The sequence below is a fragment of the Pangasianodon hypophthalmus genome, chromosome 22 (genome assembly GCF_027358585.1).
Source record: "Pangasianodon hypophthalmus isolate fPanHyp1 chromosome 22, fPanHyp1.pri, whole genome shotgun sequence".
NCBI classification, from domain to species: Eukaryota; Metazoa; Chordata; class Actinopteri; order Siluriformes; family Pangasiidae; genus Pangasianodon; species Pangasianodon hypophthalmus.
Window position 1 is genome coordinate 15,363,827 of NC_069731.1, and position 27,104 is coordinate 15,390,930.

The 27,104-nt window shown below is 35.9% G+C and overlaps 1 protein-coding gene across 1 annotated transcript; it reads left to right on the forward strand.

The window, feature by feature from the left end:
- On the forward strand, positions 1–26,994 carry trpa1b (transient receptor potential cation channel, subfamily A, member 1b). The gene is made up of 28 exons (XM_026938122.3): positions 1–56; positions 4,625–4,739; positions 5,069–5,231; positions 6,762–6,937; positions 7,772–7,879; positions 8,452–8,560; positions 9,675–9,820; positions 11,326–11,465; positions 11,957–12,005; positions 12,105–12,204; positions 12,780–12,880; positions 13,507–13,676; positions 13,868–14,032; positions 14,736–14,850; positions 15,041–15,207; positions 16,036–16,123; positions 16,790–16,849; positions 17,243–17,341; positions 17,830–17,900; positions 20,055–20,208; positions 20,440–20,529; positions 21,168–21,337; positions 21,779–21,908; positions 22,215–22,397; positions 23,006–23,074; positions 23,190–23,297; positions 23,934–24,052; positions 24,567–26,994. Exons 2-28 carry the CDS (start codon positions 4,662–4,664, stop codon positions 24,766–24,768), a joined length of 3,330 nt encoding a protein of 1,109 aa, XP_026793923.3. The 5' UTR covers positions 1–56; positions 4,625–4,661; the 3' UTR covers positions 24,769–26,994.
- Positions 26,995–27,104: the final 110 nt, after the last annotated feature.

The window sequence follows — 27,104 nt, forward strand, 5'->3', positions numbered from 1 at the left end:
GACACACACACACACACACACACACACACACCACTCTGCATCTGCTCAAAACCAAGGTAGGAAGTATTTTATTTCATTATTGTATGATTTCATTTCATGTTAGAAAATGAACTCTGTCTGAATAAAAATATTGAGTTAGTACAGTAAACTCTTTCTGTTTGTTTGTGTTGTGTTCATTATATCCGGTTCAGTCGTTATCATCCATATCGTACACCTACTTTTATTTCAAGAGCAATAACACACAGGGCAATGAGAGATGGTTATAAAATAAACGAGTGCATCTATACTTAAAGAAACAATTTGATTCTAAATCATCAGATGATTGCAGCTGTAAAAAGGCAGCTCACTCGTGATGACAGTGCTTGGTTGAATGTCTCTGCATTGCAAATCTGACAGCATCACGTCTCATTAGCTTGGCTGAAAACTGCCTACATGGTAGGAGTGAAAGGAAATCTCTTATGAGCTTTTGATTTTTATGAAAAACAATATGTATATATTTAGTTTTGCTCATGGTTTGTTTTTTAAAAAAGCAATTAATTTAAAAAAAAGTCCAAATCAACTACTAGTTTTTTATGACTAACAGTGTACTGGGGATAGAGTTTCAGAAATACAGAATTTTCACAAAATAGAACATTTCTCAAAAATATGTACTTTTATTCTACTTATTCTACACTACCAGTCAAAAGTTTTCAAAGCTCTTTTATTTTATTACAGTTTAATCAGTATTATTAGTGATATAGATAAACCAAAGGATACAAAATGGCAAAAAAAAAAAAAAAAAAAACTCAAATGTTCAACCAAATAATAAAATCTGTATTTACAGACTCATTAACTGGATTTTAATGAGACTCTTGAAGGCAGAAGCACGTGGAGAGCAAGCCAGCTTATTAGACCAAGTTATAGATTAAAAAATAAAATTAAAATCAGAGCTACCATTCACAGTATGAATGCTGGCAAATGGATAGTTGGGTTACCAGTGTCTAATTAAAATAAGCAAGAATCACGCCTTTCTTTTTAGATTGTTTCCAATAAAATCAACATGAAGTATAACATAACACTTTTTTGAATAAAAAAAAAACACATTTAGATCTAGACTTTAGATGACTTTTTATTCCTTAAACATGCTTGTCATACAAATATTTGTATTTTTTTCTAAATATCACTGATATTATAAAGTAAATGGGTTGTACATGTGTAGGAATCCCATGAGTAAAAAGTATAAACAGTTATACCTAAAATTTGAATAAATAATCTGTCTAAAATATTAACAGTTGAAGACCAAAATGCCAAAATATTTGCAATAGCAATATTTACTGAAAAGTCATGTGCAAAAAGTTACACAGTTTAGTTCTGTTGCATGATGCAGCTGATTTCGGAGGAAAATATTAAATAAATAAATAAATAAAGTCTTATGCCTTTTATTTTATTTTATTTATTTATTTAATATTTACCTCAGAAATCAGCTGCAAATAAAATAAAAGGCATAAGACTTTATTTATTTATTTATTTATTTATTTATTTATTTATTTATTTATGTATTTATTTATTTATTTATTTATTTATTTATTTATTTATTTATTTATTTTTATTATTTTTTTTTAAACTTAATTTTATGTAGATATACCAGAGACATGCTGCACAGAGAATGGCAAACAACATGAAACAACAAAATCCAGGATAATAATTTATATTAAATTAAAATATATATAAAATTTATATTTTATATTTTCCTAAAAACAGCCTGTAAGCCATAACGGTTAAAAGATTTTGACGGGCGGTGTACACACTGAAATATAAAGATGGGTCAAACGCCCTTCACCAGCGAGTTCATCCTGTGACTTGTGTGTGTAACGCACCTTCAATATTTACTGTACATGATGGCAGTGGAATCAAACTGATTACAGCACATGATGTTTCATTACTTCAGTGTTTTATAGGCAAGTCTTAATATTTGCATATAGTAAAATACGAGTGTACATAAGCAAAGCGAATGAAGTCTAGCTCAGATGAAAAGGAAATTTAATACCCTGTTATATTTTAGAGCACAGTGTCTCAGTGAATTGATGTGATTAAAATGAATGGAATCGCTGTGTAATTGCCATAAATGATGTCTCATTGTTTGTTTTGTATTGTTTGCAATTTAAACTAGTATTATTACAGTACTATATAAAGTGCAGTGTTTTGATTGCCGATTATGCATTGCTGATTTTAAATGAAATTACTATGAAATTGCAGGAATGCTGTATCATTATTAGTTTTGTATTATACAACCTAAACTACCATTTTTGTCATACTAAAGTATATTTTGTGTTATCAGGGAATATCTAAAACCTTAAACTAGTAAGACCTGAATAAACTCATGACAAAAGATACTTATTTATTATTTACTATTTAACACCATTAAAATCTCAGACACATTACATGTTGCACGCAAAACAAGACTATTAAAATATGAATGTAACTTGGAAAGTTTTTTTTAGTTACTTCAGTTTCAATTCCCAAATCTGATTGATCAGAAAGTGTTGATTCATTTTCTATAATAACAGAAAAGCAAATCATAGCTTTACGTTTACGCACTTGCTCTAATACGATATCATGTATATAGTAACAGCTCAAAAAACCCATCTAATCACTGATATGGTGAAATTTCCTGTAAGGCACTTTAACTTTTACGAAGCAGTATCCAGTGTCAACACAGACATTTAAACAGAGCAGTTGCTTTTAGTTTTCCAACACTCAAATGTCTAAGACAGGAGGATGTTTTGCTTTGCAGTTTTTTGGTAATGAGCAGCATTTTTGTCTGAGGAACAGAAGTAAAGGAACGACTGTTTATATCTTTTATAACGTCGTGTTAACAGGAACTTGTTTCATGGACATTCTGCAAATTTAAATGTAACTATAAACAGATAAAAAGGGCGATGAAAAAGGATAAATCTCTAAGCCTCGGGTTGGTGCATCACATCAGGGTGCATCACACCACCCTGTTGCTGATTACTGCATTTTCCCATAACAGCGCCAGCATAATACTTAATGACCTTTATCTAATTAATGTATATAAGCACTGCATATTAGCATTATGTTTCAGACATTTTCTACTGAAATTTATACTGTGTGTATTCATGTGGTATACAGTTGGGTCCAAAAGTCTTCTGTTTCCCTTTTTTTTTTTTTAGTTTATCACAAATTTTCATTACAAATGATATTAACAGCAACAATTTGAGTAAAAAAAAGTGGAATCTTAAAAATATTTACATGAATTTCAGAGTCTCTTAGTATTTGGTATGTCCACTTTTTCTGCTTTAATACCAGTGTGCACTCGAGTTAGCATAGACTCCACAAGTTTGTATAAAACCTGATGATCCATTTTAGATCAAATCCATCAAGCGCGTCATCTGAATATGTGCTTCAGTGGAAGGGAAGAGACTCATGTAAAATCTGACCTTTTGTACGAAGCGGTTAACATGATCAATATCACAAATTTGCTTACATTTAAATAGAAATAGTGCAACATCTTAAATATTGTATAGTCAAGATGTTTCATATTTCCTTTTTTTTTTTTAAAGAATTTTACAAATTCTAAAACCTTCTGTTTATTTCCAGTTTTAAATAATAATAATTTTTAAAAATCTCAGATCATCAATGTGGTCTGAGACTTTTGGACCCCACTGTATATCCTGTATAATCTGTTTTTAATTATATTCCAACATCAGGCAAGTGCGAACACTTTCAAGAGAGCAGTGGATGTTATTGCAGGTGCTCGAGATAATGTGAAAGGCACAGCTCCTGATATCAATGTCAAAATAAATATGAACAAGAAATCAGTTATTTCTCTGAGTTTATACTCCGAGGCTGGGAGAGAAATCTGAGGGAGAGACTTCGCAGCAAGAATCTTCCTAACCTATGACACCAGAACGTCTATGCATATGCATATGGATTCTTCTTTTCTTTTCTGTTTACTGCACCTGAAGCTCAGGGAGCATCTTCACCTTTACTAATACAGGATGAAACTCTAGTCCTCTGCCTCATAAAGCTATGGATGCGTATAATATATTTACATAAGTAAGGTTGTTAGCTTATAAATATGGCCTAGCAGGTGGATTGTGTGTGTGTTGAACTCTGAACTGTGTACAAGGTGGGGTGTGTACAGTAGTGTGTCATCTCATTACTTCTGTTTGCTCATTGCTAAGCAACTAGATTAACTGCTTAATACTGAAAATAAATTAATTTCCTACATACAATAATTTACTTTTTTTTCCCACTCCATAAAAGACATAACGATAAGTTTATGCAATATATTTACTCTGTGTAATAAAACATCAAATAAAACAACACAAATTGAGGACATATTATCATCGAAACAATTTCCAAAATGCCAAACCTTCAGCAATACCTCCTTTTTGAAATTGTGAGGACATAAATAAATTGATTGTGTCATACAGTGTCAGAAAACAACACAAGCTAGCTTAAGTTTTTAGCTACCTTAGCCTCATAGGACCTCCGCTAAGTAAATTATAGAAAACTTGTCTTGGCTGAACAAATACATTTGGGGTTTACTGTGTACTTTTAATTTTTAGCCAAAATTCTAATCATGATGCATTTATGTTGTTTTCGTTTCTGTTCACAGGTTTTCATTGTGAATTTTTTTCATCAGGAAAGAAACAATGAAGGAAAATAACTCCTACAGCTGTGTGATAGATGAGGGTGATGTGGCTAAAGTGGCTAATGTCACCGTGTTTGAAGTGAGTTCCGAAACTTTTGTTCATGCATTTTAGATTTATGGCCATGTGTGTGTGTGTGTGTGTGTGTGTGTGTGTGTGTTTAGAATGAGGTGAGGAAAAGACAAACATTTACCCTCCGAATATTGTTTACATTACGAATATCATGGCTGACATTACCTATTGTGTGTCAAATTTCTGTTTGTATGTTAGAGCCCACTGCTCAGATTTCACCTATAAATCATCTCTTGGTGATCCTTTCTGACAGCAGGAACATATATATATATATAGTTGGGATGTAAATAAGACATGTAAAGAACGGTGCAGATGGTAACATCCACTTTTTCTCTTAGTGGGTTGTTCAGGGTGATGTTTCAGCTCTGGATTACCTGAGCAGGAAGACTCCGACTTACCTGAGCTCTAAGGATGAAAATGGAGCCAGACCAATCCACTACGCTGTCGCTAGTGGACATTTGGACATTATTCGGCTCATCGTGGCCATGACAGGACCTGCGGGTGAGTCTTAAACCTCTCCTTACTTCCTATTCCCTAGCTGTACATATGTAGCACTCTGATACAGACCACATTAGAGCATAGAGCTTTAACTCTGCATTACAGGGTTCTAGAATAATTGGAATATGCGAGACTCAGATGTTCTAAATTTCTCTGTATTCAATTACAACGGCCTCATCACCATCAGTTCAACGTCCATATAATACAATTGACTCACTATATAGGCCACTGAAGCATCATCACAAATGCTTCACTATCATCAGTCCATGTTTGTGATTTCTGATATGTATTTACTGTGTGTGTGTGTGTGTGTGTGTGTGTGTGTGTGTGGGTAATGCCTTGTTGATTAGAGCAGTCAGAGGAGAATTGCCAGACTGGTTTGAGCTGACATTAAGTCTTCTGTAACTCAAATAACCACTCATTATATCAGTGGTGAGCAGAAAAGCATCAGAACTCTCAAAATGTTGACTGTCTTGAGGAGGACAGGCTACAAAAGTAGAAGACCAAATCAGGGTCCACTCCTGTCAGCCAAAAACAGGAATCTGATGCTACACTGGGCAATAAAAGATGTCACCTGGACTGATCAATCTTGATTTCTGCAGAATTTGGCATCAATGCCATGAATCCATGGAACCTGCCTTGTGCCAACAGTTCAAGCTGGTGGTGGTGGTATAATGTTGTGGGGAATCGAGCATCATTTGAATATCACAGCCTATCTGAGTATTGTTGCTGAGCATGTGCATCCCTTCATGGCCACAATTTACCATCTTATAATGGCTACTTCCAGCACGATAATGCACCATGTCACAAAGTTCTCAAACTGTTACAATTATAGTGAGTCCATGAGTACTTTAATGGCCTCCCTAGTCACCAGACCTGAATCCAATAGTGCTCATTCAGGATGTGGTACAACGGGAGATTCAAATCTGCAGCAATTATGTGATGCCAGAATCCCAAAGGAATGCGTCAAGCACCTTGTGGAATCCATGGCATGAAGAATTGAGGCTGTTCTGAGAGCAAAAATGAATCCTATTCCTATATACATAAAAATCAGATCTCACCATCATCAGTCCACAAGAAGTGGTAAACCACTGTGTGTGTGACGTTAATGAAAGTGTGGCTACACGTATTTATGAGAAAAATTAAAATAAAGGGAGAAACACTGGTGTGTTATTGATGTATTAACAGCTCTATGATGGTCTATTAGAGCATAATGTGCATTAGTTATCTGGCTCAGATTCCCACATTGCTTTAATGCTTGGACACTTAACAGTGAACATTAACAAACCCATTACCATCATCTGAAGTGCCCATTATAACTACGTTTACTCCTTAAAAAGTAACATGAAAACATGAAACCGAAAAAAAACGAAAAAAGCATTAAAGACACAGGAAGGGTTTTTTTTTTTTTTTTTTTTTCGTATTTGTGACACAGAATCCATTTGTTTCACTCTGAGCACCATGGAGCTCTGTAGCACATATAGGAGTGTATTAAATGAGTTAATATCAGATGAATTATTTTGTGTTGTATAGAGTTGGATGTTCAGGATGCAGAAGGCCAAACTCCTCTACATTTTGCTGTGGAGAAAAACCAGGAGTCAAGCTGCTCGCTGTTGCTAGATTTGGGTGCCAATCCGAACATTGTAAACACAGCCTCGATGGCACCGATTCACTTGGCGGTCAGCAAAGGACACAATCACCTGGTAGAGGTGAGTCTCTCACATACGTAATTACCTGGTACAGATAAGTCACTCATACTCAATCACCTGCTACAAGTGAGTTACTCCAACTCAATCACCAGATACAGGTGAGTCACATATACTCCATCACCAGGTACAGGTGAGTCACACACACTTCATCACCTGATACAGGTGAGTCAGACAAACTCAAGCACCTGGTACAGAGTCAAATACATTCACTTATCTGATACAAATGAGTAACATACACTCCAACACCTGGTACGAGTCAAACAAACTCATTCAAGTGGGTGAGTTACACTCACTCACTTACCTGGTACAGGTGAATTACACCCACCCACTTCCCTGGTATGGTGAGTTACACCCACTCAATCACCTGGTACGGGTGAGTTACGCCCACTCAAGCACCTGGTACGGGTGAGTTACGCCCACTCAAGCACCTGGTACAGGTGAGCTACACCCACTCAGTCACCTGGTACAGGTGAGTTACACCCACTCACTTACCTGGTATGGTTACCACTCAGTTACCAGGTAGGGGTGAGTCACACCCACTCAGTTACCAGGTAGGGGTGAGTCACACCCACTCAGTTACCAGGTACGGGTGAGTCACACCCACTCAGTTACCAGGTAGGGGTGAGTCACACCCATTCACTTACCAGGTACAGGTGAGTCACACCCACTCAGTAACCTGGTACAGGTGAGTCACACCCACTCAGTTACCTGGTAGAGTTGAATTACACCCACTCACTCACCTGGTACAAGTGAGATGCACCCACTCAGTTACCTGGTACAGTCGAATTACACACACTCACTCACCTGGTACACTTGTCATTCATCTTGTCTCAGATTCTCCTGTCCTCCAGTCAGACAGATGTGAATCTGGAGGGAGATTTGGGAAACACACCTTTGATGTTTGCATGCTGTTACAATAACTGCGAAGCTCTTCACCAACTTGTGAGTATAATTCAAGTATTCTTCGTGGGTAAGGGAACAGTACAAAATTTCACTCTTAATCTAAATGTACTTGAAAAACGATACAGTATGTTTGGTGTCTGAGGGTTGTTCCTTGGATTTGCATTTGAGCTATAATACTGTAGGTATTAATACGCGAAGCTTACAGCCAGCAGTTTAGCATCATGCAAACCACATACCTAAATCATTGCCTCTAATGAGTTGATTAGTTTTTAAAACCTTGTTGGTGTATGACACTTTTTACTATAAAAATGAACAAATGAACAATGATCATAGTTTCCAATTGTGTCCTTAAAGTTTTTTTTTTTTTTAAATAAAGAGACTCTGCTATTCTGCTGTTTTATAAATTGTTTATGAAGAAATGTTAAAACTGAGCCAAATGATGTGTGTGTCATCCTCAGTGCTGTGACCAAATTGGGAGAAAATACTACTTGTTATCTACATTAGTTTCATATCTCCAGTGCAAAACTGTAACAAACTTTGGAGGGGTATTTGTGGAAATTGTGTACATCCATTTTTTTTCCTCCAAGTTTCCATTTGTTTGATTTTTCCAGTTTAAACATGGAGCAAAGCTGTGTCGGCAGAACAAGCTGGGGCATTTTGCGATACACACAGTGGCTTTTTCTGGAGCCAAAGAAGCAATGGAGGTGATACTGCAAAAAGGTGAGCCTCTCTGATTTACTTCAGGATGTCCAAATGCATCCTGCACACAGCTTACTGCAATATTATATTCTTACACAGTCTCATGACTGTACATAAGTAAGTCATCGCTGTTCCAACTGGTGTGTGCAGATATGAATGGTTATTATTACATAGTAGAATATTTTGGAAACCCATAGCTGTGTAGTCATGGAGACAAACCAGTGCACTCATGTAATTCCAAAATGTGCTGCTTTAAATTAATGTTCAAATGATGTAGCCTATTTACTGAGTAGTGTGTATGTGTATTTTGGGACACTTCCACAGTGGACTGATCATACAGTAGTGTTTGAACAAACACAATAAACATGCACCATTGCATTCACATGCCTCATTCTGTATACTACATAGTGCTCCTATAATTGATAACAGGGAGTAGGGAGCTGTTTTTGTTCACACTGCTTACACAGACAGTGCTCATGCAAGAGCATCGCTATATTAGAAACATTTGATCCATGACTAAAATCTTTGTGAATATACAGGCTGGTGCTTGTTGTGAATGTAAATTTTTTGATTTGCACTGATTTACATTTGTTGACCTGTCCACATGTGCAGACGAGGTAGCCAAATTAAACGACAGGACAGGAATAAGCAAAACTCATCTTCAGTCTAAACATGGGTCGCATGAGTCATGATTGTGCAAATTTGAGGACAAGGCCCTAAACAAATCCCATTACATGCTTCACATTGATAAAAGGCTGTGTCAATCTCTCTGTGCCTTTCAGTTCCAGATAGCTTTCTTGGTATGTTTGCATGTACAATATTACCATGTAAGGCAGTGGTTCTCAACATAGGGCCCAGGGGACCCCAAGAGGGCCGTGAAGCATAGCTAGGGGGTTCCATGACTTTTCTGATTTTGTTACAGTGACATAAATCACAACCGACATTATCAAAGTTATTATATTTAGGGGTCCAAGTACCAACATCAACTCAGACCTAATGTGTTCATGAATAGACAGCTATAATGTTATAATGCATGTAGCTTAAAATTTTACATATTAATATTTTATATAATTAATGTTTTTCATTTTTATTTGCCTTCTCCTTCTCTCTTTGCCTCTCTCTTTCACTGTTTTAGGAGAAGAGTTGGGTATTTCCACCCTTTCACACATTAATTACTTGGATAAATCCAAGAGCAGCCCACTTCATTTAGCTGTACGAGGCGGAAATACAGAAGTCATCAAACTCTGCATCGCTAAAGGTGCGAAAGTGGACCAGCAACAGGTAAAGAAACACACACACACACACTTTTATTCTTCTTCTTCTTATTATTAATACATCCGATTAATGCTATGCCTACACCTAAATGTTTTTGCTTTTTAAGCATTTTTAAGCATAAAGAATAAAGTTTTTCTTTGTGGGGTCCAACCAAATATCCCCCGGAGGTCAGATATTCCTATCCGTGAGAAGTTATTTGGGCTCACTGACATGCATAAACCAAGTTGTCACTTAATTATCTACCTTGTTGGTATACTCTTTGGTCATTTTATCATCTAAACTTACCTTATAATCAACCAACCAATCATACTTTGATGGTAAACATTTACCGACTGTGGCCCATCTGTTAGATTGGAACAGCATCTTAATCCCCCCTGCACCATGTCCATCAGCAGCAAGAGACCACCCCTTAGATATTATTTGTGCAGTGATTCTGACATAGTAGTAGAAGCCTTTATCAGAGCAAATTATTTACTCTGGCTGTCGGTAGCAGCTCATTAGCTAGTCATTATCAGGGCATGAAGATGAAAAATGGCCAGGTGCAAAGCTGGCAGTCCATCTTTATATATATATATATATATATATATGTATATATATATATATATATATATATATATATATATATATATATATATATATATATATATATATATATATAGCTGTTGCTGAGATTGATTATGATGATAGTGATATGCATATGAGCAGGCAGGAACATGAATTCCTGTCACATGGCCAAATTTTTAGAAATACAGCTTGCACAGTATTAAACCGGAAGCTATTAATGTTTCTTATTTCTTAGCTTTATAGCTCCAGGGCAAAACTAAATATACAACATTTAGACACCAAAAAATGCCTTGGTAGAGCAACTACACTTCAGGTAAAGAAGAACATTTTCATTTAATTCTTGGCCAAACAATTTCTCTGTGACTAATTAAAAAACTTACATACATGAAACATGAAACATTACATATCAGCTCAGTTAAGAACTATCTTACAAAATAGGCACAATGGCATGTACACTAAAATAAAAATTATAATAAGACAATGTTGTAAACATTAACTTTCAGCGACAGTATACAGGTATGTTATGTTAGGTCTGTTAGGCTAGCTAACTTAGGTTAATGTTAGGTTATGTTAATATTTAACAAATTAGTTTTGATTGTTATGATATATTAACAGGATTGGCTACTAAAGAATGACTGAGATTTCATTGTTTTCGAAACGATTACGTTCATTTCACTGAGAGTTCATTGCATTCTTTTGCGAGGTGTAGAGATATTCATTAAAAAACATTAAAAACAATTTACTACTAAACATTGACTAAATATATAAATATACAGCATCAGACAATTTGAAAAACGCATATAGGAAATTCAGATTCAGTTGCAAATTAGGAACTAAACTATGGATCTGTCGCAGTATTTAATAACAGATTCAGAGTTGACTGAAACACAATATCAGTCCCTGTGCATGTATGTCTGCCCATGTGTGTGTGTGTGTGTGTGTTACAGTGTGACAAGTCCACGGCGCTGCACTTCGCCTGCACACAGGGAGCGATAGAAGCCGTTCAAGCAATGCTGCATCCTTATGAGAGAAGAATGGATGAAATCATTAACATTAGAGATGCAGCCAATCAAACGCCATTACACAGGTCTGTCTATAATAGACACCCAGCCTGCTCAATAACTAGTACAGTTTTGCAGTTTTGCCAAATAATTTCTGAAACTCTAGTGCAGAATATTCAGTGTACTCGTGAAATCCCACAATGCACTGCAATAGGTCAATTTCCAAATGATGTATGCTACACAAATATACACCCATTAGAGCTCTACAGTAGATAGGCATCAGAGTGTGCACTACTGAAGCCCCTGGTCAAGAATTTAATGTCCCTCGTTGTTTTAATTCTCATTTATTTCTCATTTTATTGTCTCAATAACATTAAAAACCATAAATATCATAGAAATATGGTCCTAGCAGTCATAAGGATTAAATATAGGTTTTATTTTTTCATTTATTTTCATTAATTTGTATCACCCACCAACATTCCTCTGATTAAACACATTGATTAAGAAAAATAAAACTAAGAGAAATTAATTAATTCAGTAAATGCTGTATTATTTATTTGCCTTGCTGTAATTACAGAGCTACGTTATTCGATCATGTGGAACTGACTAAATATCTCGTCTCAAAGGTGAATCAAGAATAATTTTCATCTTTAGTTTTATGAAATATTTTTTGCAATATTGTCAGTTCATGACATCATTGTTGGTTGTATTTTTGCATTGTGAAGGGAGCGGACATTGATTGCGTTGACTGTAAGGGTTTTACCCCTTTACTCCAGGCTACAACAAGCAGCGCATGGAAAACGGTTTCATTCTTACTGTCTAAAGGTGCGTTTTGTTTATGATTATATATATTATATAACAGTTAGTTCTGGTCCACTAATTTGATTGGACAAGTGGCGTTCCAAGAGTGCTGATGTGTAGTATAACAGCACTGGGACATTTCACTGTATGTATCACACCAACTTGTATGTGTTCACTACATAAAATTCCAGTTTCAGCAATAGTTCATTACACTGAAACCTTTACTACACTTATTATGGGCTGTCTGTGTGTTGGCATGGAAACACACAATGTTCTATCCAGCTTCGACTTCTCTGGGAACTATTTTTGTTAACGGACCAAAAATAACAAAATAATTGGTCATATGATGTCTGAATTGTCAGTTACTCAATACTAATTTCTTGTTTATAGAACTGCTGTATAAAAGCAACGTGACACTCGCAATCACACTGTTGTACTGAACATCAGCATGACTGTGATCACCTGTGGCCGAATCACAGCAGCGTTGATCTTCTGTACAACGGCACTCTTGTCCGATATTGCTTAAATTGCACACCCATCATGAACAGAAATCAGAGTAACAACACCAATGTGACCAATGTGGGTTTTTTTTCTTGCAGGCGCAGATTTTAGAATTAAAGACAAAACTGGACGGAACTTCCTCCATCTCGTCATCTTCCAACCGAAAGGACTGAAAAATCTTCCTGAGCACATCTTACAGGTAGAAGAGGAGCATAAAAAGAAATCATAGAATAATAGCTACCACAGATACTGCCTGATAGATAGATAGATAGATAGATAGATAGATAGATAGATAGATACATACATACATACATACATACATAAAGTAGTAAGTAAGGAACGGTATAGAGAGTATGAGAGATCAGACAGTAGCTACGTTTCCATCCAAGGATTTTTTTTTTTGCGAAAAAAAGTTTAGCGCATTGATATGTTTACCAATATAGCTGATGGAAATGCAAATTATCAATAAAATTTCACAAGTGTTGACAAAATCTTTTATGTCATCAAAACGCAAAAGGTACACAGTTTGCGATATACACAAAATTATGTATGGAAATGGCTCAATACAAAAGAAAATATATTTTACAATTTTTTTTAAGGATGAAGTCATCAGTAAAAGGCCATTTTATCAGTAAAAGGTCGACTTGATGGAAACATGCAGGAGACAGCAAATTTCTCAAACTTTTTTTTACACATTTTACCTTGGTCGATAACAGAACAGCACAAAAAGTTGATGGAAACTTGGCTAGTGTGGTTGTTTCTCATGCATACAGTAACATATGAAGGTTATTAGTCTAGCATTAGTGATTTTTTTTCCCACTCCAGAATAAAGAGGTGTGGGAGCTGATGAGCGAAGAGGACTTTGAAGGCTGCACTCCTCTACACTACGCCTGCAAACTCGGCATCCACGACTCTGTTAAAAACATGCTAGGGTTTAAAGTCTCCCTGGGCCGCAAGTCAAAGGAGAAAAAGTCAGCGCTTCATTTTGCTGCAGAGTAAGACGACATCCCACATAAAGTATGAGTATTAGGATTTTTAATATTAGCATTATTATTAATATTAACCTTAATCTAGCTGATCAGAAATATGGTATTATATTTTTAGCTAACCCATGTAAAGTTAACCATGTTCTCTAGCAGAACATGGTTCTCGCTGTGTGACGATTTCTCGCTGTACTTCTTTTCAGATACGGGCGAATAAACACCTGCCTCAGGCTTTTGGAGACGATCAGAGACTCGCGTTTGCTAAATGAGGGAGATGAGAATGGACTGACGCCGCTCCACCTGGCCTCTAGGGGGGGCCACATTAAGGTGGTGGACCTGCTGCTCAGGCGGGGAGCGCTGTTCCAGAGGTACACCCTCCTCATACCAGGTTTAAAGAATGACACCTACCAGATTACACTGATCGCTGTTTTAAAAGTAAATAAATCTCAGCTGCGTTTAATGCAGGATTATCTTCATCATACAAAAACGATTCTAGTGGGCCCTGCAAATGAAGTTAGTTTACTTTTAATTGCAAACTAGCCTCTCAGCTTACAAGCACAGCATTACACAGTACACAGACAGTTCTGTCTGGTATGTTCCTCACAATCTCCTCATGAACAGAGTTACAGTATGGGAAGAATATATATTGGTGTATGCATACATACACCAATCAGCCATAACATTAAAACCACTGATAGGTGAAGAGAACATTGATTATCTCATTACACTGGCACCTGTAAAGGGGTGGGATATATTAGGCAGCAAGAGAACCGTAAGTTCTCAAATTTGATGTGTTGGAAACAGGAAAAAGCCCAAATTGGCAAAATATTAAGCTTTTAAAGGTCTTAACAACAAATCATTGATCAGAAAATTTACAAGAATTAAACAAATGCACTCCTGAGAGCTCCTATGCCACCATTTACTGGTTTACTTTTGCTGCAGTGAACTGTTTGGGGAAAATCTAGAAACAGGGAAATTTACTTATAAATTTAATGTAATAAAAGGCGAGTTTGTTGGAGTACAGTTGTGATTCCTTGTTAGGAATTCTGAGTTTTGTGTGTTAATGTGCAGCGATTATAAAGGCTGGTCGTGTTTACATCACGCTGCGGCTGAAGGATACACACAAACCATGACCGTCCTGCTGGCAGCAAACATCAAACTGCTGGATAACACAGATGAAGACGGGGTATGATATTTAAAAAACTTTAATATCATGTTACCCCTATACTGTAATGCAGTATTTAGTCAACTACTGAGAAATTATTTTATTTTATTTATTCATCTTTGGTCAAACTTTGGTCACAAACACATCAACAAACTTTGGGGTATGTGGAACTTTGTTAGATTTTATTTTTGACCAAACTGTTCCTGAGCAGAACACGGCTCTGCATCTAGCCGGACGTGAAGGTCACGTCGCAGCTGTAAAGCTTTTACTGAACCAAGGAGCTGAAATCCTGCTCAATAATAATCACGCCTCATTCTTCCACGAAGCTGTGCGCAATGGGAAAAAAGATGTTGCTAACGCTGCTATTGAGAATGAGAGGTGAGAAAAACGTACACACACACACACACACAGACACACACAGAAAGTTCACTGTTTTATTTTGACGGGAAATCAATAAAGGCAATCAGACACTTACTGTTCCTGTGATTGTTATATATATTTTATACTTTTACACTTTGCTGTCTTGGGGCCATATTCAGAGTTGAGCTACACACTATATAGTGAGGATTTAATACTAAAATTACACACATCCATATTTAGACCTCAGACACAGTTTGACATTTGATGTCACCACAATTTGTCATGCTGAAATTCACATTTTGGGCTGTATATTAAAAAAAAACACTGGAATGCCATTTAAGGCCAATAATAGATACATAAATATGACACTATTTATAAATTAATAGTATAGTCTACTAAAAGTCCACACATTTCCTTTCACTGAATTTTTTGGGCTTAAATGCAAATGCTTAGGGTCAAGACACTTTCAACAAAGCTTGTCTCAGAGTCGAGAAAAATCTGGCATCCTCAGAGGCATGAACTCCACACAGGTAATGTGCATAATCTGATTGGCGCACACAATAATTAACTTAAGCAGCTGAGCAACCCAAGTCTGAATACTGAATATTGTCATAACATTTGGACCTAATGCACTGGCTCTGAATACAGCCCCTATATATTTTGTCCTATGGTTTGGATGTATTTATTTTATTTGACTTGAAGCTTCTTTCTTTTTTGATGTGTTTTAAAATCAAAATTCACTCAGTTGAAAAAAAAAATCCCTTATCCTCTAAGGATGATTTTGTTAATGACTTGCAGATTATTATTACTTTCTAATTTGATGAAAATGTTATTGATTAATGGCAGGTCGGCCGAGATTATATGTCAGTTTAAAATGGGCTACACTCGCTGTGCTGTGCTGGATTTAATCGAGTTTCTACCTGAATCGACAAAGGTGTGTGCTTTTTTTACATATTTTTTTCAGTAAATACTTTACAGTTGGGTCCAAAAATTTGAGTCCACTTTTGAGAACTGTATTTATTTCACCAGTCATTAAACAGTTCATGATGAAGTGGATTCAGAGGCATCAGGATGTATACACATTATCTCAGAACTGTTTTCTTTTATATTATTATATAGCAGATATCAGGCATGGTGTGGATCCAAGTGCAGGTGAATCACAAAATCCAAACTCAGAAGTGCCTCCAAAGTAACGTCTTTGGCAACAATATAGAAACTAGGCTTTAGATAACACTGTTAATCATAAGAGGAGGATGAATGTGTTTGGATATTAGATAATACTAGGGCGACTCTGACCTCTGCTGGAGAGATGGGAGCTCCAGAGATGCAGGCTATACTGTATATATTTAGTGTCTCTTTATCCTCTATCAGACATTAGCTAAATATAATAAATATAAATTGATTGATGTAGATGGTTCATCTCAAATTGCAACTTAGTCAACTAGCTAGAAGACTGTTGTGTATACAGTAAGTGATAACATGAAAACCATTGTCAGTGGTTCACTTAGACAGTTGGAGTTGGGACACTTTGGAGTTGACACAATAAGAGAAGGAATTGTTTCTTTAAATGTTAAACTATAATTTCTTTTGTTCCATGCAGCATCTTCTGGATCAGTGTATGACTGAATCAGAGCATGATCCAAACAGCACTGACTACCATGTACGTATTAGAAGTGCAATAAATTTATATGTGGGTTTTATAAATACAGTACATATAGATATGTAGACTATTGTAGCAGTTATATGGTTAATAGTATGCAGCCAATAATGTCTGAATGTATTAGATAAACAGGAAAAGGTCTATAGCTCCTGGAGCTATTATAAATAAATCAGTTAAGAAAAATGGCCAACACTCATCAGCTGTACCAAACACAATTCACGATTTCACTTGAAACAGATTTATTATTATCAGAATATTAACATTATTTTTATTACATTACTAGTATTTTATTATATTCTATTCTTAGAATTTTAATTAATATTATTTATTGGTTCATTTTCAACAATGTCACTTATAATAAGGTGTTCCAGTGTAAACCCCGTCTATTTGTAGATCACATACAATTTCCAGTGGCTTCAGGCTCCAGTAAGTGTGCAGAAATCCTCTCAAACGGACAAAACTCTGTATATTCAGCCTCTGTCAGCTCTAAATGTGAGTAACAAACAACCCACAGTCTATTACTACTGTCACTGATAGACACTGTGGCTTCTGGTTTGCTCATCCTCTAGATATATATCTGGATTTCTGTAAAGCTGCTCTGTGATTTCTACTGTTAAAAGCACAATACTAATTAACTGATTGTTTAAACAAATCACAATGCAGCATAAAGTACAGATACAAAAAGATCAGCCAAACAGAGAATATACTAAATGTAAATGTGATAAATACAATCATAAAAATGAAATAAATAAATAAAATTGGTGATATTTGTAAGATATTTGGTAGACAATAATAGTTATCATCAATATTGATATTAATATGATATTGATATAAATAGATGATATTACAATATCATCTATTTTATGATATGGTGAATTGTAGTTGTATAATTAAAATCAAATATTATATTGATTGTCACAATTATCTTTTTTATAACTATGATTATTCTGCTTGTGTTTGTGTGTGTTGTGTTCATGCAGGCGATGGTGCAGTACAACCGGCTTGAGCTGCTCACACACCCTGTGTGTCAGAAATACTTAGAGATGAAATGGTAAGCTAACAGCCTAATAATTATACCCTTCCCCCAATGAATAAAAAGATGTATCTATTTTATAATTCTTACAAAATTACAATATTCACAGTAGATTCCCTGTGAGAAACTATATTTGAATTAATTTTCTTTTTTTATTTTTTATTTTAGGGTTATATTATTAAATTACACTCAGTAAATATCATAAATCCTATTGAGTTTTATTTATTTATAACTTTTTTTTTTTTTTACAAAATATTTTTTGTGTTTGTTTGTTAGTTTTTTCCATTTTTCTTTTTTCTACTATTCACTGAGCTTACTTAGTCTTTAATTAACACACTTGACACAGTTACCGAATAAGCTTTTACAATGAATTTCTAAACACATTATTCTTATTGTGAGATTTTTCACATAGTTGGTTCTATTTCACGTCTCATAACCTCTGGAGGCAGTAAGAAAGAAATGTATAGCTTTTTTCATGCAGTGACATACTGTGTGATGCAGTATGTGCAATAAATACCGCTGTCATATAGTCATCTTTCCTGTTCTTCTGACCTGTGTGCATGTTGGGCTACATATACATGACATTTATCTATCCGATTAGCTCAGTTGACCTCAGTTAGAGCTACAGGTGACCTGTCCTCCAAAGCTGGGGATACACACCTCTCACACTCTTCTACCCTGATGAGTGTGTTTTCTTGTAGGTTACATGCATTTTCCATAGAACGCCACAAAGCTCTGTAATACCTGTTAGCTTCAAGTCGGTTTCTCTCTACTGCTCACCATTTGGTAAAAAATAGACCCCACAGTTCAAAACAAGGGGTTCATCCAACCTCGATTGGAAGAAGTAACTGCATTTTCTTCCCAAACGAACCAGTTCCTAAGGTCCCTCTTCAGATACTTCAAACTGTGCAGCCACAGGACTGGTTCATGTGTGTGGATCTGTTCTAGATTTGTTTTCATGTTCTTATCAACCCAAAATACAGATAATTTTTTGATTTGCCTTCCTAGGAAGGCATTTCAAATCAAAGTTATGCCCTTTGGTCTCTCCTTAGTACCAGGGGTGTTTTCAAGATGTATACAAGCAGACTTGTTTCCCCTTTTGGCCAGTGGCAAACAAAATACTTCTGTAATTGATGACTGGCTCCCATGAGCTACAGACATTGCATGAGTGGCCTATCAGCCTACAGCTGGAAGCAAAATGCCAAGTACATAAATATGTCCTTGTCTCAGCAGAAGGAGTGCAAGCATTGGCTTTCTGGAGATACAGAGCAATACTAACTCAAGGAGTTCTGTAGGGAGCAATGCCCCATTGGAGAGAGACAGTAACCATGGATGCCCCCCTTAGAGTGGATCGGTGCTGTGCCACAGGAGTAGAGGAGATGTGTGTCCCCAGTGCAGGGTCACAACAACCCAGGAACTGCTAGTCAGGGACAAGTCCCCATCAATGCCATGTCCCTAGGGTTTAATAGGATTTAATACAGCCTTTCTAAAGGAGGCAAGGCACCTCCACCCACCAGGGTCCCCTTGGAGCCTGATGTGCCCGGTGTGTCCCTTAAGGTCCCCTCCTATGAGCCTGTACAGGATGACTTAAATTTGAGTATGTGCAGTGTTTATTTGCAATGGAGGAAAGACACAGGCAGGCTTCTTTGTCTACTCAAAGGCTGGTCCACTGGGTGGTGGACTTTATCTTGACCTATAGACAGACTGGCTGCCCTACAAGCAGCATCTTTAATTCATGGGCCTTATTTAAAGGTGTGCCACTAGAGGAAGTCTGTGCTGCTGCTATCTATGCATCACTGTGCCCTTTCTCCAGGTTCTACAAGATTAACATTGCCCCTCCCCATGGTGTGTGTGGAGGTAATCTCTGGGCACCTTTCAGTACTGTTATTCATGAAATTGTTTTCATACATTATCTACCTTCATACCCTGGTTCCTTATCATTTGGAACTGGTGCCAGCTTGGCAAGAAGCTTCCAGGAAAAGATGGCTGTATTGCAAATACTTTGTAATACATCATTAAGTGACTTTATCTATATCTTTTTACCATATTGCTTTTCTTACAGGTCCTCATGCTGCAGTGATGCCAAATGTCATATTGGCACTATGCTCTATATGTGTAGATACAATTTTGTTAGTGTCTTTTATATTGTTTGTTTCACGTGTTCCCTCACAGGAAAGCTTATGGAAGTAAAGCTCATTTACTCAATCTGGCCGTGTATCTGCTGGGCCTTTTGCCCCTCACCTATCTTGTCATCAACTTGAAACCTACACAAATCAACACAGCAAATGGCACGACCTTCATCATGGAGCCCATATCCTTCAGCAAAGTATGCTAAGCTATACAGCCTGTGTCCCAACCTCTAGTGTTTGCTAGAATAGCTCTAAATATTATTTGCTAAAAATTGAATTCATGGTCATAGAGAAACCTTAGAAGCAATTATTTGTGATGGTATACTATACTGTAGCTTGCTAATGAGAGGCTAAACACGTATTAGATCTAGCTGTATGCTACAAATAACACAGCTAACGCTCTCTTTGTCTCTCTCTTTGGGTCTCAGCAAAGCTGTTTAATTTCATTGTCCATGCTGATGGTCTTCGTCATGAACATTTATGGCATTTGTAAAGAGTTGATACAAATAGCACAACAGGTAATACAACACTTACAGTTTTACATATTGGCAAAAATCGATACATTTAGAAGACAGCAAAGCCATAAAGAAATAAGGACTCTGCTAATATGCTAACAAATCAAAATGCCTAACAGCCACAATACAGAAGCAAGTGTCACCATACAGAGTCACAAAGTCACACTACAGAAGCAATTGTTAAAATGAGTGAGATTTTTCATCAAGAACAATCTATTTTGAAAAGGATGGTAACCCATAGATATAGGTGATTAATAAAGTACTTAATAACAAAAATATTAAATACTCTGCTAGTTTGTTAGCAAGCAGATATGCATATCCTGGAGGGGGAAAAATGTGTTCCCTGGTTTACGTAACATAGCATATCAACCTTTTCAATTCATATAAGAAGGTCAATAATAGCACTTGATGAAGTATTAAAATGGAGGTAAGGTCACTTCTTCATATATACTGGCAGCACTTGATGTTACAACTCAGCTTTGCAGACGGCCTGCCAGACATTCAGACAGATGAAGGTGCTAAAGCCATTATGGGATTTAAAAAAGAAATAAAATTATGCAGCAATGGAGCAGACATTATTTATATACATACAGTATCAATTTATTTATTCATATCTATATGTACTCCCTTTGTCCCAAAAGCGAATGAGTTACTTTTTGGACACCTCAAACCCATCGGATTGGGCAGCAGCCATTTCCTCTCTTGCTTTTGTTACTCCAATGTTCTTTGGTGTGGAAGGGAATCTGCATTGGCAGGCTGGAGCTTTGGCAATTTTATTTGCCTGGATCAACTTTCTTCTTTACTTCCAGAGGTAAAATAGCCATGTGAAACTAGCAACAATTCTGTCAATTGAAGTATTTGTTTTGAACCCCACCCCTCACTATAACTTCACACCCTTCACACTAACCTTATGTTGCATTCCACTTACCTTGGAAGTGGGAAATTATGTCATTTTCGACCACCAACAAGCAGCTAAATGTGATGGCCAATGTTTATTTACCTCCTTAAAACAGTGAAATGTAAAAATTTAACAAGCTAACATGTCTATATGTTGATTGATCTAAAGCAAATACTAGGAATTCCAAGTTTGCTTTGGTTTTTCCTAGTTGGAAGTCAGATTGACACCATATTTCCTGGAAGCAATCATTTTGCCGTTCACACTAACGTAATAGGGCAATTCTTACCCTGTTACATCCCGAAGAGTGTATTCTTGTGACAGTGTGTTAAAATGTGTTTTTTAATTTCCTTACAGGTTTGAGCGCTTTGGTATTTATGTTGTAATGTTTGGAGAAATCATAAAGACACTCTTGAGTGTCCTCGTCCTTTTCATCTTCCTTTTGCTGTCCTTTGGATTGTCCTTCCATGCACTGATGCTTCATCGAGTATGTTGGAATAGATATTAATTCTATCTCTTTCATGATTGATTTTATATTGTTTTAATTCATTTAAAATGTTCTCTTTTCCCAACATGAAATTTTACCTACTCACGTGTGTCTCTAATGAACTTGAACAGTCTCTTACTAAAAAGCAATTTTTATTACTGAGATGATGTCAGTATGTCAGTGGCTTTCCCTTTCCCTCTGTATCTTATTTCCACCCCCACCTACAAGACAGTTAATGTGACTGAGAATTTTTTATTGTTTTTTTTTTAATTTAATTTAAAGTAATTGTTTGTTTTTTTTCATCAGGGCGAGTTCGGCTCAATTGGTCTATCATTGGCACAGACATTTGTAATGACAGTTGGAGAGCTGAATTATGAGACCTCATTTCTGGAAGCATACGATCAGGGACTTCTGGCTTTTCCTTCAATCACCTACTTTGTTTTTGTGCTCTTCGTCCTCCTCATGCCAATCCTTCTCATGAACCTGATGGTATGAAATTAAAATTTATTGGTGCATGCACTTCATTTTGACATCCTTTATAAAAAGGAATCAAATCCCTCAAGGGTCGGTTCTTCGTCCTCTGCTTCTCAACATATAAGTTGTATGTCAGATTGTGTACTTTGGATACTTTTAGTGTTAGTGAGCATACTGGGAAACTTAGCAAGATTATTATTATAAATCTGCCAAAGAATGAAATGAAAAATGATCAAATGTTGGCGAATTTTTTTCGTGAATAAGAGATCCATGTTTTTTTTAAACTACTGATGGAGAAGGTAAGAATGTTGTTAAACCATAGACACAGAATAGGATAACAACAATACATATTCTCCAAAATTGCCCCTAGGTGTGAATGAGTGTGTAAGGGTGTGTGTGGTGCCCAGCAATGGACTGGTGTCTCATCCACTGGATATTCCCGCCTTGTGCCAAAACATCACTCTTGGCATATGATATTATAGCATCCATCAGAAATTGCTTTAATATGAATTGCTGCTTTGTTGTAGGCATTTTCTGATTAACATTCATTTTTAAGCAAATCCAATTTGCAGCATATTACAAAAAAAGTCTTAATTATTTGTTTTAATTTGCTTGTGGCTCAGATTGGTTTGGCAGTTGGGGACATCGCTGAGGTTCAGAGGAACGCAGCACTGAAGAGGATCGCCATGCAGGTGTTGCAGAAATAAATTAAATAGATTGAGATTGATGAATTACAACCATTTAAAACCATATATCCCTATATGCTAGCACTTTTTCGATCATTAAATATGTCATTCATTCTTACAGATTAATCTTCATACTACACTGGAAGAGAAACTGCCTTATTGGTTTATGAAGAGAGTGGACAAACGTAGTTTCACTATCTACCCTAACAGGAAGTGTGCCAAGTTTCGGGTCAGTAACTTCATGATGTATGTCATTAATGTCATTCATATTAACAGCAATCCAGTGTAGTGTGGGTTCTCAATGCTGCCCTAACTGCTGGCACATAGCAGTTGGACAGGAAAAAATGTCTTATACGTCAGAAAGCACAGTATATAGTACATGGGTCAAACTCTATGTATATATTAAACTTGTCTTTTGATTTGTTGAGGTGTTTGCAGGGATAAAAAAATAACTCTGTCTGTATAACCGTGCTGGTATCAAAAAAGTTCTAATAAAAGTGAAAATTAATCTATGGCATATTTTTTTAAATGTTGGGAAAGTTATTATCCAAGATGTCCACCATATTGTTTAAAAATGCTGCATTTCTTTGGGGATATTAATTGAAATTCACATATTACAAGAATTAACAGATAAATGATTATAAAATAAAATAATTATTACACATATTACACATATTACCCAACAAGTATACCTAAAAATGTGTCTTGTGTGTGACAACTATATTTTATGGGTTATGACATTTTTCCATAGTGAATAAAAATAATACACTTTTTACCCATACAGATGTATAGTGCTTTTATGTAAATACCCTATACAGCTTGCCTATGTTTGTCTACATTTATATGTTGAATGCTTTATGTGCAGGGAATGATGGAGCAGATCTTTTGGACCGGTAGTCCAGAACATGAAGTGCGTACTCGTATAGACAACCAGGTGACACACTTAAGTCCATTGGAGACAGAAATGATGAAGCAGAAATCCAAGTGAGACCGCTTTTATCTTGTTGAAGATACCTCCCTCATACACCCCATATATCCCTCTTTATTCATCCCAATCCCCTCTTCACTTATCCCAATTCCCCATTTATCACAGTCCCCTTTCTCAAACACCCTATCCCTCTTCACTCATTCCAATTCCCCACTCTTCCCAGTCTCTTCTCTCACACACCCTACCCCTCTTCACTTACCTCAATTCCTCTATTATCCCAGGTTTGCCCCATTCCTCTTGCATTATCTAAAATCCCCATTCATCCCAATCCCCTCCCTCATTTAACCAACCCCTCTCACTATTGATTCTAACCCCTTCTTCACACATCCACTCTACACTCAGTGTTAACTCTGTTATTGACTTATTAATTCCACTCCTCTGTGTATTACTATTTTACTGTCCATAAGAACACAATGTATTAGTTAACAATGATGCAGACCTATGTAAATATCATAAATGATGAAATAAAATCCATTCTTATTAATGCACTGATGCTTTTTTGTTCTGAAGGCTGAAGCAGATTTCTTCAGCGCTGGAGAAACAAGACATGTTGTTGAAGCTCATCATACAGAAAATGGAAATCACGACAGAGGCAGACGAGAACGATGGACCTGACGATTTCCGGTCCATCACCACTGCAAAATTACATAAATCCCGCTGGGTTCCTCTGATGCAAGCTCTTAGGGTCAGGAAGTCAAACCTGACGTACTGATGGTGGTGTAGAGCTCCTTGAAATGTCAGATGTATATTACACTAAACATCTACTGGAAGAACTTTACTTTTTAAAATGTAAGTGATTAACCATAAAATATACTATTTAGTAGGACTTAGTATCAAGTAATATATTGAGCATTTAGCATTAAATCATTGAATACTCTCTAAAATGAGTTCAGTTTTTCAATAGTTATAGTATTTATCTATTTATAGTGAGGGGAAATAATTGACTTTTTACCTATAAAGTATGTATTTTTAAGCATAAACAAAGATATGCTGAAATTTTGAAATTGATAGGGAAAATCTATTTAAACACCACTATTTAACCACAGTAATAATTTGTTGCAAAGCCATTGTTGCGAATTACAGCTTTGAGACATATACAATAAGAATTAATTTGGGTCATTCCATGTCGATTCTGCTAGGGTTGTTGCTGCATATGTCAGATTTGCCAATTGGAACATAACATGACAACACTTTAAACATATTTCACACAATTTTTCATGTTTCTCCTACATGAGTCAGTATCATCATCTGGGCCCGTCAAAAACAATTCAAGTTAAAATCAAAATTCAATAAATTTTTTTAAATTAACAGTTTAAACACAAACTTTTAGCATATGTGTCTATTAAAGGGTCTATAAGCCTCAAATATCCCTCATGTTTGAAAGTTCTGCACTTTTTCCCATTTTGAGGACCCCATAAGAAAATAAATTGTCTTCTGTGGTGACTTCTGAGCATTTAGACAGAATGCTAAAAACCTAGTTTAACTTGGATCAAGCTTTCCTTATGTGTTCCTTTACTTTTAGCAGTGGTTCAGACCAAAGTATTTAAATAAAGCACACACAGACACAGACACAGACACACAGACACAGACATACCTCTCTGTGGGACCTGCTGCCAAAACAAGTCCGTCTTTTTGTCTGCCAAATTACCTGTGGCTGAAAATAATATTTTTGGAGATATTAAATCCTAAACATTGCTTCCAGATAAGATGATTTTAATTAGATGATATATTTTTCAGGGGAGTGAAAAAATAAAAAATGTGATGATGTTAGAATTCAGCCAAAATACTTTACAGAGGTTTTAGGTCACAAGCAGCAAATAAAAAAAGAAAGGATAAAAGCTGAGGCATGCAGCAACACATCTCCGAGATCCTTAATTTCACTATGTTTGAAGGCATCTTTGCTGTGCAGCATCTTTACATGTGCCTAAGACTTTTGCACAGTACTGTATATTTTTTAACATAGTGTCTGAATACTTTTTCTTATACATTTTTTAAACCTGTCCATGTTTATGGTTATGAATACCTACATTTTTGTTCATATTTATAAGTAAAAAGTGTCCGAATAATTATTTCTTCTCACTGTATACATTTACTGAGTCCTGTTTTTCCCTTGATCATTTTCTATCTATTTAAACTGCACATAAAAAATTTTGTTGGAGAAGTTCTTTTTTAAAAAAAAATCCATATAGTATAGTGCTTCCATGTAAATGCTCTAAATAACTTGCTTGCATTTTTGTGGAATGCTTTATGGTGATAATCAGGAACAGGAGGTTTGCACTTGTTTAAACACAGTGACACACAGAAGTCCACTGTAGAGAGGAATGATAAATTATAAGTAATTATTATTATTATTATTATTATTAAGTAATATATTGAGTATTTAGCATTAGGTTATTGAATAATCTCTTAACTGATAGTTCAGTATTTATATGTCTACTGTTATTTTCTTTCTCATTTTCTATATATTTAAACTGTATATCGTAAAGTTGTTGAAGTCTTTTGAATAAATATGACAAAGCATTTTTGACTTGTATTTTAATTATTTCTTAATGATTAAAAATAATTAATGATTTTTTAATTATTCAATTATCTACGAAGTACACTTTTCTGAGTGTATTATGGGTGTCGTCAATTGTAAGCAACGTTACTCACCAACTCAGTTGTTACTAACAATAACAAAAAGCAGATTGGATGTTAAAATGTACATTTTTCCAGGTTTCACTTTTTGTCCTGTTTCTTTTTAAATGATTTATCTATATAAATGATGAATAAAAAGTAGCGTTATAGACCCTTTTTAATATTGCTCTGTAATGCAGTCACAACTGACAATGACGAAAGCTGTTTAAACCACACTTCAGCCAAGTAAACTTATCCATCTTAGACATGCTTACGTATGTTGTTCCCAACACTGTATGACACACTGTTATATAAAAGTGAGGAAAAGAAGCATCTGCAGATCTATAAACAGTCGTAGCAGCCATTATGAAGCAGGCATCGCTTTCTTCCTTAGCACAGTTTGGTACCAGGTGAGATTATACCGTATGTTAG

What these genes read in the sequence shown, in the direction of transcription:
- trpa1b (XM_026938122.3), top strand. Translation starts at nt 4,662, where the DNA reads ATGAAGGAAAATAACTCCTACAGCTGTGTGATAGATGAGGGTGATGTG. An exon ending in AGCCCATATCCTTCAGCAAA is followed by an intron (nt 20,209 to 20,439) that starts GTATGCTAAGCT and finishes TTTGGGTCTCAG; the next exon opens with CAAAGCTGTTTAATTTCATT. An exon ending in ATGATGAAGCAGAAATCCAA is followed by an intron (nt 24,053 to 24,566) that starts GTGAGACCGCTT and finishes TTTGTTCTGAAG; the next exon opens with GCTGAAGCAGATTTCTTCAG.